Source organism: Pyxicephalus adspersus, chromosome 11, assembly GCF_032062135.1.
Source record: "Pyxicephalus adspersus chromosome 11, UCB_Pads_2.0, whole genome shotgun sequence".
NCBI classification, from domain to species: Eukaryota; Metazoa; Chordata; class Amphibia; order Anura; family Pyxicephalidae; genus Pyxicephalus; species Pyxicephalus adspersus.
In genome coordinates this window covers 28,970,904-28,989,284 of record NC_092868.1, presented here as the reverse complement: position 1 = coordinate 28,989,284, position 18,381 = coordinate 28,970,904, and the positions used below count along the sequence as shown (strand labels likewise).

Here is an 18,381-nt window from a genome sequence, read left to right as displayed (position 1 = left end):
TGGTTTATAATTAACCATCCGACAATGGTTAGCCGCATGGTTGTCAATGACCTGTCTGAGCTAAACCTAATTTTTTCTTGCATTTCTCTGATATCTTTCAGCCAAAATGTTGTCAAACCTCTCTAATATAGGTCAGCACAATAACGTCTGTAAATAGGTCTTATTCACTTCAAGCCTTTACTTTTAAATGTTTGCAAAACCTGCAGGAACCTGGTCAAATGCTGATCAGAAGGAGGTCAAATGAAGGTTCAATGCACCTGACATTGACATCTGAATGATCCAGGATCTTAAAGTGATGTTGGACTGATGCCAATAACACTAGCTAACGCTTGTCAACACACACCACTTTGCACCCCCTGAATCAGTGACTGATGATACATAAAAGTTGCTGAATTGGGGTAAGAACCTGACCATAAGCACAGTAGTTATTGCTACCTATGCAGAACAGGCATTTAGTTCCTTTCCACCCTGAACTTAGTAGCAAACACTGAAACCCCAATTTTTAAACCCCTCAACACAGACCCAAAAGGTTTTGTTATGATGTCAGAGAAACCTTCAAACTGGCTGCATTCTGAGGCTTATTATCTGCCCATTCCTTCCCTGCCCATATAAATGGCAGATCTACTTTATTACCCCCATATCACCCTCGTTACACTATCACTGCCCATACATGCAACACTGCTATTTCTAGTGAGCACCGGCCATGGAACAGCAGCAATGGGCCTAATTTATTAAACCCTCCAAGGCTGGAGAGGATACACTTTTATCAGTGGAGCTGTGTGATCCAGCAAACCTGGAATAGATTTCTTCAAAGTCTACTTGCTATTTGCTAGCCTCCTGGGCGGTCCCCAAGTGTGACTTGGGGGGGAGAAAAAAGATGCTAGGGGCAGTAATCCCGAGTCAAACTTGGGGTAGGTAAACCCATGGAAACAATAGTAAATAAAGTGCATTGTCTTTCATGAACATTTATTTTACAGTATAATATAACAGTATAAGTATATTATTTATTTTTTTAAAAACATTTTTAAAAAAATTAAAAAAATATATATTTTTTTGAATTAATGTATTATTTTGACATGATTTAGTGTTTCAAACTTTACTATACTCATACTACTATATTATATTGTAAAATAAATTTTCATGAAAGACAATGTACCGCTTTTAGATATATAAATCCGGGCAGAAATGAACCACCCAGGAAGCTAGCAAATGTTTTGTATCCTGGACTAGATCCATTCCAGGTTTGCTGGATCACCCAGCTTCACTGATGAAAGTGTATCCTTAACAGCCATGGAGAGCTTTAGTAAATCAGGAGATGCTGTAATATAATTTCTAATCTGATGAACAGCATTGGAGGATATGTCTGTGATTTCAGAGTTGAAATATGCCGAGTTTGTGTTTAAAATCCCTTTAGCATGTACCACTGCTGCACAATCCAGTAGTTCTAGCTAAGTGCAGTGTAAATTAGTGTTGCATTCTGGGATGAGGTTCGGTTGCCTTAGTAACCTATTAGCTGCAAATGCCTTCTATCTATCTGTTTATATAAAGAAGCATTGTACATGGAATGTGATCATCAGCAAACACAAATGTTTAGCACATAGGCATGGCGGCATGCTAGGGACATGTCTGCACGTTTACATATAATACAAAAAAAATATATTTGTGATCAGTTCTATTATCTCCATATTAGTTACCATTACATAAGCTCAGCCTCAGCTTTGTTCAACATAAAATCACTAAAAGGAGCGACGGAACATTGATATATAGGTTTTTATGCTTTACATGTGTTTGCATTGAGATCTGTTAACATTTCAGTGAAATGCTGATGAAAAGCATGTTAAAAAAGATTAACTAAATGTATTTGCAATGTGCAATTACACGTTCATCATAAAGAAACACAGTGCAAGACATAATTATTAGGATTGCTACACAAGCTACTTGTAATTTATTATTGGTTAATTAGTCTTTTTAAATCTAAACTATGATTTTTTAAAAATGACAAAATGTTGCTTCCTGGTAACCATATACTGTATATGTATAAAAACTGCTCTCAGAAATGCAATTTCCTGTTTATGTTTTCCTTGTATAGTAATACTGATCGTGATGATGTGACTACAATATTCAAACCCCCTTCCTTCAGCACACAGGGACAGGTGAGTACAATTCAGATGTAAGTTTCCACCACGCGGTAGCAGGTGAGATTAAGCTCATGCAAAGTGTGCAAAATATATATTAGATATGCAGAGGATAATTTTTTTCCAGCAACATTGGATTATCCGGCAACTATCTTAACAGCTTATAAACAGGAATTGAAATATATCATTAGTATACTGTAAGAACAAACAAGGCAAAAATGTGTTAATTATTGTAACCTTAAAAAAATACACATTTTAGGATGTAATTACTAAAAAAATGTTGATAACCCTAGGGGTATGTTCAGGACGGTGGTGAGGTTGTGGTGTGGGTACTTTCTCCATACCCCTGAACCTAAAAATCCCACAGACAAGGAATGGGAATGAATGGTTCAGTACCACTACTGCCTGTTTAAAATGTGCAAAAGGAGGGTTGGGTTGTCATGTGTAACTTATTAGCAGGAACATGTCTTTTATTTAAACCATGTTTTGGTATTTACCAATTTTCTTTCATTTACAATCCCTATCTGATGCACAATAATACTAAAGTTGTGGGAATCCTTTAAAGTCTGCTAATACTTAATAGAAGTTATTTAATATTTGCCTTAAACCAGAACTAAACTCACCTCTCCTTGTTCCATCCAGGGCCAGAGATTACCTAAATCCTGTGCATGCATTGTAGTTCTTTATTTTCGTCTCCAGGCGCATGAGCAACTCAACAAGTATAAATTAAACAAAGTATTGCAAGTAAGTTTATTTTATTGCAGAAAAGACATAGCCTATCCCTTTGTTTTTCTACTTTAGTTCCACAAAGAGAACATGTTAAGATATGTTCAGCACAGAAAATGTTTTGCCATTGGATCTATCATCCTGCTTTCACACCCTAGCCAGGAACCTATTATGCAAACTCCAAGGTGCACAGGCACTCCTAACTAGTTTTCTAATGCGGTAGCAAATCAGTAATTGCCCATTTTAGATGCAGCCCCTTGTATGCCACAATATAATCCTAAACCATCACATATCTCATTTTGAATACCCATGCTCTACACGAACCTTAATTGCTCCTGAATTCTCTTCTGCATTAATTACCAGAAATGTTTTCATGGTCAGTACAAACTACACTTCACAGCCTAGCCAGGCAACAGCTACAAATATTCTTTTCGCTGATTTTTTCCCGAATATTAGTTTTAATATGTTCAGATTATGTTCGTGGGTGGAATATAGTAGATTTATTATATCTCTTAAACCACTGCCATCTGCTTGTAGAAACATACATATACAAAAAAAGCATATGAAGATTAATTAGGCATTAAGTCTGCCCGTTCAGCTTGTAAATGGCATATACTTAAAACAGTTCAATATTTATTCACTCATGTTTAAATCCCCAATGATAAATTAGCTAAGAGTTATCACTGGTGGGCTGAGTCTTCCACTTGCTGAATTCATGTTTTTAGAAAACCAAATGTGAAATAGCTTTGCCAAAATTGCTGAATCTACATGCATTGCATGCTCTGCTGCAGAAGAAGGAGTAATAGTAATAGTTCTCGCTGTAGCATCAGGACTATATAATGCATAGAAAATACAACATAATGACTGGCAACCCTTCCTTAAAGAGGACAGGTGGGTTGTCCCTAAGCAACAAAGTCTGGTGGCTGATTTACCTTTTTCCACAACCACAAATTTAGTCAGCTGAGACATCACATTTACCTAGATGATGTTTTCCCTATTACTTACTTAGCTACCAAGCCTTGTTCTGCACTGTGTCTCTGTGTAAAAGTGACCCTAACAAAGAAAACAGCAAGCAGCATAGTGATGATATCACCAAACCTAACCAAATCTTCAACATTCAGGGCCCGCAAAGCTTTGGATCTCACACTGCAGATAAAGTCAGTACAACAGTCCCTAAACACACTCACATATCCATATGCACACTACTAATATTCAGGAAGAATTACTGGCAAAAATAACACTTTTCAACATATCACATAATTTATATTTTTGGATGCTTCCTATACAAAAACTTTTTCAGTTCAGGCTATAACTAAGTGCCCCAATGTGAAAGGGTTTCATTGTATCTTGAGCTAAAACTTGTTTTCAGCTTTGAATATGGTGGGGAAGGATTGATGAAAATGTAAAGTTGTTTTATTGCAGTTTGTGACTATTGTTTCCAGAACCTATTACAAGAAAGAAAAGTTAAACAACTTGTCTAATACAGGATTGTAAATATTCCAATGGGGATACCCATTGGAGTGACAACTGTTTAAAGGAGGATTTCCCCACAATTGTGAAAGAAATTTTTCCATTTCCTATTGTGTCTAGAGAACATAAAGTAAAGGGAACTTACCCCCAAGGCATACAGATATAAATAAAAACTGCCAGGATTTTACCCATCCTTTAGATTTAAAGTGGAACCAAACTCCAATGCAAATGCAATGTAGTTACTTCATTCTGCCCTGGCCAATCAAGATAGCTGAAGATCTGGAACCCAGAAAAGGACCAGGTGAGGGTACCAGCACTGGCTAGGGAGCAACAAAAGGTCACTTTAATTAAATGATTGTGAACAGACAGGTAGGTTTAATTTATTGCAGAAGAGACAATTCTTGCCTTTTCTGCAATAAGGAACCTGCCTGCATGCAGCATTGTTTCTTTTTAGGTTTAGTTCACTTTAATATACAGACAGTACATAAAACAAGATGACAGCCTGCTTGACCACCTGATTAGGATATATTTGTAGTTGGAGTTCATTTGCATGAATGCATTGATAGGCATGGTGAATTACCCATGCATTTTAATGTGCTTATTTGCAGTTGTCAATTTTCTCATCTCTAATATGAAATTCGAATTCTGATGTTTGAATGTTAACATCAAGGCATAGACACCTGTTTTCATACTTGAAAAATAGGAGCATTCCTTAGGAGTTTTACCCTTCCTCTATCAAAAACCAAAAAAAACTTAGCTATAAATATACTTTAGTACTATGATGTGTAGTGCTTTAAAGTGATTATTGATTAGAAAGCTTATGTACTGTATGCAGTGATTTAATGGCCCCAGTAGTATGGCTTTAACATATACACTATGAATTCATATATACTCATTAGGTTAGCTTCTATAGATGATTCCAAAAAGGTATATTTCGTTTTTATGTATTGTTTTGTGTTTTGCATTTACTTTTTTGTATTTTAAATTATGATTTATAATGAGATAAAAAGTTATATACTGGTGTTGATACATTCATCATGTTAATTGTACCCAGCCACTGGGATCTACTATAATGTAGTGTAGAAAATGATCTCTGTATGGTTTTAGCTGAGCACAAAGGGGTATTCAAACAGAATGGCAATTAGCATAAAGTGCTATTGGTAAAAAGCTTATTCATTTACTTTGTTTTCGCACTGCTTTTCCTATAATGGGTAAGACGGAGCTCAGTTAATTAGAAAAATTAAAAGCTCCTCATGGGTCCTGAAAGACAAGATTGAAGATGTTCAGTGCTTGTAATTACAATGTCTGTAAGGGTGGTAACTCTTCAGCTTGGAAAGTGTGTGGAATATATAACTGTTTTGATCATCCCGTTAAGATTTTTTTTTTTTGCATCGGTTGTAATGGGGTACTGGAACAGATAGAGTTTCAATACTTTAAGCTCTACTGGACAGAAAATGTATAGAGGGTTCTAGAGATATCATGTATTTTATCACTATTTGGTCGATGTGATGGTGCAAAATCTGCTGTATACAACAATCTCCTAGACAATTAGGAATGTGCTGGAGAAAAGGGGGTGATAAAAAGACTAAGCACACAATGTGTTGTGGCGTACTGGAGGAGTAGAAAAATTAGCTAAATTGGCTTCTATGATATAAGCAGAACTGTGGTTCAGTGGCTATCACTTTAGTCTTGGCAACACTATGGTCCCTGGTTTGAATCCCTGCCAGGATACTATCTTGTTTGTTCTCCCTGTGTTTGAATTAGTTTCTTCCGGGACCTCTGGTTTCCTTCCACATCCCAAAACATACAGTTTAAATTATTTGTCTTTCCCCCAAAACTGGCTTTAGTTAATGACATATGAGTATGGTAAGGACATTAGATTGTGAGCCACTCTGTTGGACAATTAGTGACACGACTATGGACTTTGTAAAGCGCTGCGTAATATGTTGGTACAATAAAAAATAAGGTAATAATAATAATGGTAAGTCGTTCTTGACAGCATATGGCCTTGCCTTCTAGGATACAGCCCACTTGTGCTATGTATATCAGCCTTTCACAACCTTTTTAACATAGGGGAACCCATTAAATAATTTTCAGGTCTTCATGTCTCTAAAGAGACAACTTATTTCTCTCTGCCATAAGCTAATACAAAAGCTAATGTGTAGTCTGTGGAAGGCTTTTCCACTGACCGCTAAAAACTAAAAAAACAAACATATCAATTATTTTTTTTAAGGTGTACTTCAGTAACTTAACCACTGTTCCTAATTGTGGTCCCATCCAACCTTAAACAATTTCAGTATAAATTAGCTAAATATGCCCTAGGATCATCAAATATGTTGTATAGATTGTTTTGATTAAAAAGCTACCACGTTAGGAATAAATGCTCTGCAAGCATACTGCAGTGAAAGACTCTTGTGCTATATATGAAAGAACTAACTAACGGTTAACTCAGAGCTAGAGCTCACCAGTCACCAGGGAGCATGATCTTTGCTCATTGCAAAGCTATAGGTCTGACTCCGCATGGGATGTGCCAGACCCCTGAATGCCAAGGGCCGAGGCATTCTGCCAGAGAACAGCCTTTTTTTTTTTTACATGCAAGTGGAGCTTGCTTTCTAAAAAAAACAGTTATTAAACTTTGTACACCTGTTGTTTTATTACGCTTAGGATATATTCAGCTGATATTGATTTTTATTTTATAGATTTCTAAATATAGACATAGCCTTATATTATGATATGCCTGAATGGAGACATTTTATGTATCTGAGATTTGTGTATATGAGAAATATCACACTTCTATTATTCCCAGACACAAGAAGACAAACTCTCCCACAGTGATGCCGAAGTAGTTGCTCATAAACATGGCTTTGCAAGGGCATTCCGCATTCTTCTGTACAAAATATGTCATCTCCTGGAACATCTTATTTGTAGAGCGATTCCGGCTTGTGTCACTTTCTACACAAGCGACACATCTGAATGGCTGATAAGTGCCAAGTAACAAGACTTAATATTAGTAAATGCATGAAAGTTTGATGAAAGGAGACAATTTCCAATGGAGTGGTGTGCTGATGCGTAAAAATCGAAAGCAAGGCCTCAGGAATGGTTATTGTAGATAGCAGTATAAAAAGAATGCTGAACTGTATGACTAACACATATGAGGCAAAGGATTGTCATCACAATGTGTTCTCTGGGATGTTCTAAATTAACTCTCTGCACACTATCCTGTCTGCTAAATAATTACAGTGTAGCTCGATAGCATAATATGGTGTTTACAATGAAAAAAATCATCTATTAAAATAACACAACATAACCAAGTAACAATCTTTTAAAGTGGAAGAGGAGCTAACACATCATTTTAGCTCTACAGCACCCTAGATCCCTACAAGGTTAGTAAGGTTCTGTTTATTCTCTGCACTACATCTTGCTGACTCGCTACACAACTGATACTCAGGGCAGGGAAAACCTAACGTGCAATATAAATAATTAAAGTTTTGATCCAAGGATATCATCCTAATTAACTCAAAATAAAAAAGCAAAGACATCCACAGCCCCAATTCATAAAGAAATAGGATATTCAACAAGTTCCTAACTCACCATCTCAGAAGGCCATGACCTCCTGCATTGTTTGCAGCATATTTGGCAATAATGAAGAGCTGGGATGACTCCTGTAAACTGGGATGGGATGTTTTGCAGGAGCAATGGCCTATTCAAATCAATAAAGATGTGGGCATACTGGTGCTTGTTTTTTTTCAGACTATGTTGTATACAACCCAGGAGGGCAGCTACTGACAGCAGGGTCAGACTGAGGACCTGGGGCTAAAAAGAGAAATTGAGGAGGAGTGCCCAATAGAACAAAGAGATTTCCTGCCATATTTGAAAAACACTAGGTGGCCAGGCAGCTGTCTTGTAGACACCCCCCCCCCCCATATAGCACCAAAAAACTACATTTGGGGGCATACCCACTAAAGGTTTTTCCAATCTTCGAGTGCGCAATTCTGACCATCAGAAAAAGTAAGACTGGGTGGATAGCTCAATCCAGTGTATTAGGGGACCAGAATATGATGTACTTGTCTTTTCATATTTAAATGCATGCAAAAAAAATGTTTTGTTTCACAGAAAAGTTTTCTGATATTAGAATTGTTTTTTGTTTTTTTTTTTAGTTTACTATGAGGACATAAAAGGGCTTAATGGTGTTTTCTGTTCTACATCTTCATAATTTTCAGTGGGTGGTAAATTGGGCAATGGTGTCAATGTGGCCAAGCATGCTGTGGGCAGAAAAGATAAATGAGAGAATTTGCCCAATTAGATTAGGTGTATGTAAGTGCTACAGGAAGCCCAGTCAGCAGTTCTGTGACTAGCAGGACCTTTACACATAAATTTGTTGGGGCAGCACAAATGGGGACTCAGATTGCATTTATAAGCTTGCATTAATTTTAATTTGTATCAAAAGCAAAAATCTTTTTTTTAAACTTTTATATAGAGTAGGGAATGTGCGATCTGTTCCCTGTTGCAGAGGAACATTAGCAATTGGAAGGACATTTTTGCAAAATAAGGGGAGCACATATGTCCTTATTGAAAAAATTCCCTCCTGGGACAGCTATAACATTATTGTATTACTTATCATTTTCATCCATGCTGACAGTGGTCACTAGAAATTGTGATGAGCAAATTTGTCCAGGCCAGGTCATACAAAAGCACTTTGAGGTTGACAATGTAAACATTTGCTATGAGTCCTTCTTTGTCAGCTGGAATTTCCACAAAGGTTAGCAGAAATACAGCTGCAGATTCAACTCAAACTCATAATAGAATCAAACTCGATCCTCATTCATAATAACCTATTCTATAAAAAAAAAATGGCTTTAGATATAGTTTTAGGATCAAACTTCAGAAATGACTTTTAACTGTTGGCAAAAGCATTGAATTCCATAAGACTTAACGCATCCATTTATAACTGATGTATTCACTAATAATTGCGTTTTTGCTAGGACAATAACGAAGTTTGTTTAAAGCATAGTGAAATTTGCTAAGCACAGAAGGTGCAAATGATGCTGAGTTACTAGGACAGGCAAAGTGTTAGCGGTTGCTTAAGACTACATTAACACTTTGCTTTTTGCATTTCATTACTTTATTAAATCCAAGAGATAATGTATAATTCATGTTATGTTCTGGGCCTCAAAATCACACATATACTTAACTATTAACATTTACTTTTATAATATTTGTTTTTAGTAGATAACTATGATGTATTACATATTTTCGAATAGGAACCTAACGTTTAGTGGGTTAGGACTCATTCCCACTACAGTTTTACCCTGAATTGTGCAAAACGCAGCATGTTGGCACACTCATTGGCATGGGTTGTGTTAAAGCTGTCCGTTTGTTTGAATCGGTTGCCCAAGGCACCACGTTGTACACATAAAGTAATGTAAAGTACATGTCTGTTTTAAAGAGCACTGCAAGGCAGCACATGACAATATCTTGCACTGTAGTATATTAAGGTGTGTTCAGGGTGCCAATGTTGACGAATGACAACCCAGCGCATCAATGCTCCTGCTGTACTTGGATATTTTTTTCTACTAACACTCTTTTTGTTTTTTTTACATATACATATTTTATATTTACAGTGCTTTTTACTAGGCTAAACCTTGCTGCTTTGTTGAGAAAAACTGCTTGCAGAGATCAAAGGATCTCTCTTGAGACAGAGATTTCTCCATTCTAACTATCTTAAGGTTACCATTGAGCAGTACATTTCTTTTTAAAACAAGTTACAGTACAACCACACATTAGGAATGGTAAGGTCATGGCCAAAATGTTGTGGATATGGATCTGTAATCATATAAAAAATGGCTTCCATATTGCAGACCATGGCTGACAAAGACAAAAACTAAAGATAAGGTTCTCTGTTCACAGAATAATAGATATTTTTCCACAGTGGTACCAATATAGTTAAAATAGTACTATGACCTTGTTAAATAAAATATGTGCGCCCAATCACCTAATTATAAGTGCATCCTTTTTTTTCTTAGGCTACGTACACACGTGCAACGACCGATCGTCCGATAATTGTTAGCAAAAAAGTGCACAATGACTGGCCAATGACGCTGATGAACGAGGAATGTTGCTTGAAATGAACGACCGTCCTGGCGGATCTGATTGGCGGACGATCATTCGCTATCTATTGTGTGTACAGTCGTTCAATGATCGTGGAATGTTCGGTGGTACACTTTCTCCTGTACATGTCACTTCTTTCATCGTTCATACAATTGTATCTAGTGTGTGTACAATATTGGTGGATTATATTTGAATGATCGTATCGTTTTAGCATGTACAGAATTGTGCACAATACAATTGTTCAAAATAATCGTGAATAATCATTGATCAGTCATTAATCGTTCATTTTCTAGCGAAAATTATTGCATGTGTGTACGTAGTCTTAGTCCCGGAAATACCAGTTGATCGTGGCAATGAAGTCTACTTAATAATGCTTCTTTGGGAGACGACAATACTGCACTGCTTCTAAATTCAGGGCATGGTTGCCACTCTCATGTATTGTTTAATTTATGGGGCTCGTGCTTCATATATCAACTGCCTTTCTAAAAAGTTTCAAATATATTATCAGGACCTTTATGTTTAAATTACTTTATGTTTAACCAGATTTTTCAGATTAGACATTTGGTTAATAAATGTTCCTCGAATTTAAACCAGCAGAGAATTGCACAGAATGAGCCCATATATCATAATTACCTTGGCTGTTTCTTTGTCATTATCTGGTAAATCTCCACAGAATCCCTTCCCAATTTACTCACCATGGTTGTTCTTTGCTGACTTTACAGGGTTATAGAGGTTTTTCGGAGGGCGAGATGGTCCATTGTCATGTGGCCCTGAAGTCACAGTTGTGCTGTTATTCCGTTCTCCATGGCTCCCTGCAACGGACTGGTGACGCAAAATGTCCACAAGAGCTCTGAAAGAGTGACACAGGTAAACACCAAACATTAAGCTATAGAAGACAATAAATGTGCAATTGTAGGGGTAAATTGATAAAGAAGTGAGTGTGACTTTTACTAAACATTAACTGGTGGTGAATCAATCAGTGTCCTATCAACTTTTGAATCTGGAAAATTCACCTGCAGCAAATGTTTGATGAAATTCACATTTGCTTTAAAAATATACCCTATGTGCTCATCAGGATTTAATGTGGGAGAAAATCCAAACTCTTCCTTACCCTTTCTAAAAGGGAGCTTTTGAAACAAAAATTAAAATACATGCATTTAAAACTTATTGGGCCTGATTTATTAAAGCTCCTTAAGGCTGGTGAAAAACAGTTCATTAGTGAACCTGGGTTATCTAGTAAACCTGGAATGGATTTCTTAAAAGTATTTTGATATTTGTTAGCAAATGTTTTCAGTCCTGGGCCAGATCCATTTCAGTTTCGCTGGATCACCCAGGTTCACGGATGAATGTGAATCTTCTCCAGTGTTGGAGAATATTAATAAATCAGGCCCCTGTCTCACTTTATTGAATAATACTATGCTATCGCTAAAACATTAAATAACAAAATATCATTGCCATTCATAGTAAATCAGTGATGTTCTGAGATGAATAGTTGTCCATAGTTTAATTTACCCATGACCTAATCTATAGAGCATGCAGGCACACAGGACTAGTGTATGTCTTAAATATACATTTTAAAAATTGGAAGAACTCAGTCAGTGCTTACCTCCTTTAATATTCCTCTTCACTGCATTTTGATTGCTGATAAATTACAAACCATTTTCAAACCAAATTACAAAATATTTGTCATCATTCTGAATGTTTTACATTTAAAAAAAAAATGTAATATCAGATAAACAGTTGGCATTGGTTATCTAACACCAACTGGCACCATGTAAAAAAGGAACGGTCCACTTCCACTTTACTGGTTTCAGCACCTTGAGATGCAATGACTGCAACTGAAAGCTTGAAACAATTCATGATCAGTCTTTGTAATCACTGTAAAGATAGCTAAGGCCACTGATCCCTCCAAAACTGCTTTCCATAATCATCCCCATCCAGAGTCACTGGATGAAGGCAGGTTTGCAGGGATCAGTAGGCTAAACAATACTTCACAATCATCAGTATATAATGCTTATTTTAGACCCTGTAAAATCTTCCCTAATTCTTTTAGGGTTGGACTAGATTGAGACAGGATAGATTCATGTTTCTTTTTCAAACATTATGATGCTGATATGCATTTTGGATTATTATTTTTTGGCATGACTTGACGTCCACAGTTTAGTTTGGAGCAGTCATCAGATCTGGGGATTCATACAACATGAATCTGGGGATAAATTAGGTCAATGTTAGGGATTAGGGGATTTAGTTAAAAAGTCAAATTTCAAACTGTCATTTAGTAGGTAGTAAGGTTGTAACTTTAGATTAAATGTTAGGGGTTAAGACATCACTTTAGATTTGGTGTTAGTATGACAGTAATGTATTTGAGTCAGGTCAAGAAACAAGGTCAGGTCAGGTAAATAAATTGTATTTATGTATTGTATGTGGCAAGGTTAGGAATCAGGGTATTATGTAGGTGTGGGAATAAGTATTATGAATAAGGCTCAGAAGGGCTGTATATTTAACATGCTGGGAATAGGACACGGAGCATGATCCTAAACTAGCAGGAAGAAAGTTCAAAACCATCCTTAGTATTATCTTACTGAAAATACAGAGGTAGTCAATGAACAGTCAGTGAGTTTAAGTATGCTTGGGATAAACATAGATCTATAGTCAGAAGTTAAAGGTTAAAATGGGACAGACCTGAATGACTTCTTGGTCTCTTACTGTTATCACTCATCTATGACTCATCACTCATCTATGTTTATTTGCATGTTGCTTAAAATACTAATAACCTAATTGCTTGTTATGGGGGGATAGTTTATGCCTTTTGGGAGGTAGTTCATGGATCTTCAGAAATGCACATGTTCTCAAGCTGTCACTGTACTATTTATGGATTGATGAATGCAAGTCATCTATTCCATAATATTATAATATTGGTCGACCTCCTGTAACACTGAGCTACCACTTGTAAGTTCCCTAAACAGAGGTGATAGCACTGACAGTTCTATCTTCAGTCAGCGCATCTGCATTTAGGCAGCTTGAAAAAATTAGGATAGTGTCCTAGGCTTTTTACTACCTTGGTCTGAACTTTGATGTACAGGTACTGCACGAGCCTGGTAGCAAGTCAAATTCAAGAAGTAATTGTTTGTGCCTTTTACATCTACCCTTATATATGCTCAGCTTTACAAAGACATATACATGGGAACCACCATTGGTGACTTCAAAGCTGTCCTACCGATTATACTATTTTCAATACCTTCACTATTGTTATTACCTGGAACAATCTGAACAGATCCTAAAATGCATTTTGTGGTTTACTAAGCAGTTACTCAGCAGAACAGTCCTGAAACCTACACCTGGAACCTACGCTTTTTAAGACCAGAAGTCAGCAGTGTCAGCTCCTTTACTCATACATTCACTTTATTAATGTTTTGTAATGTTTAACACCTAAGTAAAATACTACAAAACAGATAACCCAAAACCTTTTCTTGGCTATTATTTATTTTTAAAATGATTTACTTTTGTGTATTGTAATTCCCTGTACACCACTGAAGAATTACAATGCATAAAACGGATCTGTTTTTAGAGAAAGAGTTGTACGGCAGCAGCTGTTCTAAATATGGCACACAGGCTTTTGCCCATACATTTGTCATTGCAGATCATATGCATATAGTAAAAGTCTTGCAATTGCTGAATATAATGCAGGTACATTTCTGTATAATACTTTATAAATACCTCACAATAAGTAAATACAATTTACCTGAATTCAGATTTTTTATGATAAAATGCCACATACCCAGCGCCTTCCAGATCGGGAGCCCCTAATCTTTAGATTCTTGGTATTTTACTAAATCTTAAGGTCTAGAGCCTAAACCACCCCCTCTATACCTCTATAAAGCCAGTAAGGCCAGCAATGAGCTTAGATTATTGGAAAAGTTTGGCCCAGTTTCTCAACCACAGAACATAGTTGACATTTCCAAATAAAAAACACCTCAAGCTATCTAATATTGTATAATACTTTGCCACATGGCATCTGACTTTAGCTTTGCTTTAATGAGGATTTCTAACTTCTCAACATTCTAGGCACATATGGCTACCACCAGGGGTGGGCATAGGGAGGTACAAAATGTGCCACTCCACAAGGGCCCTGGACCCTTTTCTGCCATTGGTTCAGCAGGGGGGCTAAGAAAATGCTGCCCAGGGGCCCACTATCTCTGCCACTGGCTACCACTCTTATAGAAATGGTAGGATAGATTTTTTTGTCATTGTGAATCACCATTCTTGTATTACTCCCTGTGCCAGTAAGCTCTGTAATCTCTCTCAGGTCTCCATAGAAATCTCAACTCCTCCACATCCCTGCCTGACATCACTAAAGTGAAACTAAACTTGTTGGTGGGTGGTGAGTCTCTGGCATAATCAGCAAGTATGTACAGCATACTTGCTGATTATGGCAAATACTTACCTTGTGTTATCGCTGCAAGAATGGGGGCCGCCATCTTCACCGCCAGCTCCAAGTGGAGATGACGATCCCCCTCACTGAATAGATGACATTACTCCTATGCATGTGCAGGAGTAACATTATCACTGGTGGCTGGCTCTGTGTGCAATTGCCACCACACACAAAGCCCAGCATGTCTCTTTTGTCAAATAGTATTGCCTCCTGATGTTTTTTTTCCTTGGTTTATGTCCATTTTAAATTTAGGGTAATGGAGAAGATGAGCAGAATTTAAAGGATAACTTTACAAACATATTATACATCGGCTTTGTATAATTTCCCATTTCCAGGCATTCAGTTGGGTATATATTTCATAATATACCTTTAACCTCAATGATTCTGTAGAATACTATTGAACAGTTAAAAAGATACAAAACGTCAATATTAAAATTTATCATATACCACAAGTACAAAAAAAACCTCCTTTCCCAGTGCAATATTTTGGTATGCAATGGGGAACGGCTTTAATGACTTTGCATGAAGCCACAAAGAATAATATCCTGGTAATAATTTCACTCATCTCACCTGGGCACATTAATCTCTCTACCCCGTGGGCGTCGGGAGGCCTTATTAAAGGCAACCTTGGCTCCGATGGCCACGGCTAGAGTGAAACTAATGACACCGCAGATGACATAGACGGTGCTATTGGTTTGGTCTCCATGTCCGTTATTGTTCAGCTTGCTGTTAGCACTGGTGGTAATAGGCTGGGTTGTGTGTGCCCAGAAAGGACTGTTATAGTTTTTACAGCTGTCCTGGTCCAAGCGCTTGTGACGATGCTCACAACAAAAGCGATAATGGCAAGTTCCACAGCAATAGCGATATGTACCCGTGGTACAGTTAAAGGTGGCATCATACTGTCCCATCACATCGTAGTACCCATAGCACATATCCGGTACACTCTGGCTCTTCCCTGAAGAGGCATTTTGGGCTACCTGTAGTCTTTTTATGTGTGCAAGAAGCATTGGCATTGCCTGCGTTTGGTTCTTCTGCCATTGACTTTGGCCAGCGCCAACGCTAAGTGCCGAGTGCACACCGAGGGCATCCAGGGTAACACTGAGCAACACTGTCAACAGATGATACATGGCAGTCCAGAACGGTAGTGTGTAGTGGCAGTAACAGATAGAATTCTCTTTCAGATGTATGACGGAACAGGCCTTTGTTGTTTGGCTGTGGTGCTTTAGAAGTCTTCACATGACAAATGATGAAGGACTATGTACATCTTACTCACTTCAGACATCTGTTTTTGCTTTATTACACTTTATAAAAAGTTGTCTTCATTACAAAAAACAATGACTCCAAACAAAACCTGAAATAAATCAAAAAGAACAAATTAGGTATTGACAGTATTGATTAGGCAGACAGTATTGAAGTGCTCTGAGGAGATGTAAAAAATTTCATATTTTGTCTGTGTGATACAAAGGCTGCAGACAAAAAACATCTAATTAAATAATTTGGAAATATCCATTCACCATTTTATAGTTTTTATTTACCATTTATATATTATTTATAAATATAGATAGTACTTATGACACCCAAGATTACCCATCCTTATATTAGTCTTAGCACAACACCTGGAAAAAATTGGTACTTGCAGAAGATTGATTAACTCTCCCCTCCTATTGTGTGTTACTTCTCCACCTCCTAGATTGTAAGCTCTTCGGTGCAGGGTCCTCTCCTCCTCCTGTGTAACTGTCTGTATTTGTCTGTCATTTGCAACCCCTATTTAATGTACAGCGTGCTGCATAATATGTTGGCGCGATATAAATTTCGTTTAATAATAATAATAAAAATAACAACTAAAGCAAAACTGTCTTTGACCCATGTAGGTCAAAGCTGGGGCGTAAATGTAAAAAAGCATTTTTTAAAAATTCAAAAATTATGCATGTAGGAAAACAGCTTGCTGTGTATACCTGTGCAATGTGGCTTAAGTTAAAGTCAACCTAAGCCAAAGAAAAAAAAAATCACCTGCCAGTAACATACATTTTGTTCTAGGGTGACAACACATATTTATGGAGGAGCAGCATTGTCAGAAAATGTTTGGGCACCACAGAACTCATGTATGTCTATAATCTTTAATTTAAAGGTAATGTGATCTCTAGTCCTTATGTGTGGACAAAAGGGCCCCAGCTGAAGGCCCATTTAGAGTGATCCAGAAATTTTTTTACCACAAAAGGGAGAGCTCTGTGATTGGGGAAGGACTGGTCATGTCATTTTAACAGGTTACATGACTTGGTTCTCTTCCTATTGTTTTGTTTTACCATTTCTATGGCACATGAAGCCATCAGAATGCAATGCACTTTGGTAAAGCTGTGCTTTATAAATGTGCATTGTTTGGACAGTTATACTGCAAGTGTTAGCATTGCTGCAGCATTCACCAGATCAGGATTAATACATACCCATTGGTATACAGTAGTCATGTTCACAATATTATGCTGCACTGAGCTGCAGTGGGCAGATTTCTGGCTGATGTAAATTTCGCTCTTGTGGTTATCAGAAACAGAATCTGTATACATCCTGAACTGAATTACTTCTACAATAAGTCTGAAATGCAGTTGTGTTAAAGTGTTCTAAAACACCAATGATGCACCAGAATCATTGTATGGAGAAATAAAAAAGTATCATTGGGATAATTATCATTCTTTATAGTTCTGCAAAGACAATTTGTGATCAGGCAGGATTTTTTTTTGCAGAAGGGGCTGGGACCAAATGAACGCCTGTGTGGATGAGTGGAAGTTATGCTATCTTGGCCATTTAGGATAGCTGAAGGTCAGGAACCAAGAAGAGGAGCAGAAGAAGAGGCGGAAGCAATACAAGAACAGGGACAGGTAGGTGTACATAAAAAAAAATGTTATCAGTCAGATAAGGTAATTTTATTGCAGAAGAGAGACTGCTTTTTACTTTTACAAATAATGACCTGCCAGGTCGTAATCTTTCATAGTAAGGACTTCCACTATCACTTGGTTCACACTGAATTCACTGGGGCTGATTTACTAAAGAAATTTATGCTTTTTACTCACCAAGGTTAATTATCAGAGAGCACAGAAACTTTATAGCTCACAGTATTTCTATTAGAATAAACTGGTATAATTCTTACTACTGTACAAAAAAAATACACTTCTCATATCAACATCATCTCATAAATGAGAGCCAAAAAGCAAAGGTAATTATTAGGATTTATCTACAAATGGTGTACTATACCCTATGTAGCAGCATTTCCTCAACGATTACATGCAAGATGTGTGGGTTTATTACATATTTTCTGCAATATTTTACAATAAATTTCCATTTCATAACCTGTATGTTAATAAGTACAATAGAGCCCTCTGAGAAACTTTTTGTGCTTGTAAGGTTTATTGTCTGGAAGCAGAATGTTGTCACAGTATGATGTCTGCGATACTTTGTAATGCTGCAGTCAGTTCATTAGAGATAATGCACTGCAATATAATATATGGGTGGCGTGTAAAA

General features: G+C 37.0%; 1 protein-coding gene and 1 long non-coding RNA gene across 3 annotated transcripts in view; one reads left to right on the top strand and one right to left on the bottom strand.

Moving 5' to 3' along the window:
- SHISA7 (shisa family member 7) overlaps window positions 1-18,381 on the bottom strand; it is a 92,763-nt gene that overhangs the window by 17,070 nt on the left and 57,312 nt on the right. For both annotated transcript variants that reach the window (XM_072426295.1, XM_072426294.1), the window contains 2 exons: window positions 15,442-16,222; window positions 11,135-11,289 (listed from right to left, as the gene is read on the bottom strand). In XM_072426295.1, coding sequence (XP_072282396.1) covers window positions 11,135-11,289; window positions 15,442-15,998 — 712 coding nt within the window. In that variant the 5' untranslated portion in view covers window positions 15,999-16,222. The remainder of the gene's footprint in view (window positions 1-11,134; window positions 11,290-15,441; window positions 16,223-18,381) is intronic.
- On the top strand, window positions 2,113-17,956 carry LOC140340872 (uncharacterized). The gene is made up of 4 exons (XR_011922754.1): window positions 2,113-2,153; window positions 2,778-2,879; window positions 11,162-11,306; window positions 17,607-17,956. It is a non-coding gene; the product is annotated as an uncharacterized lncRNA (long non-coding RNA).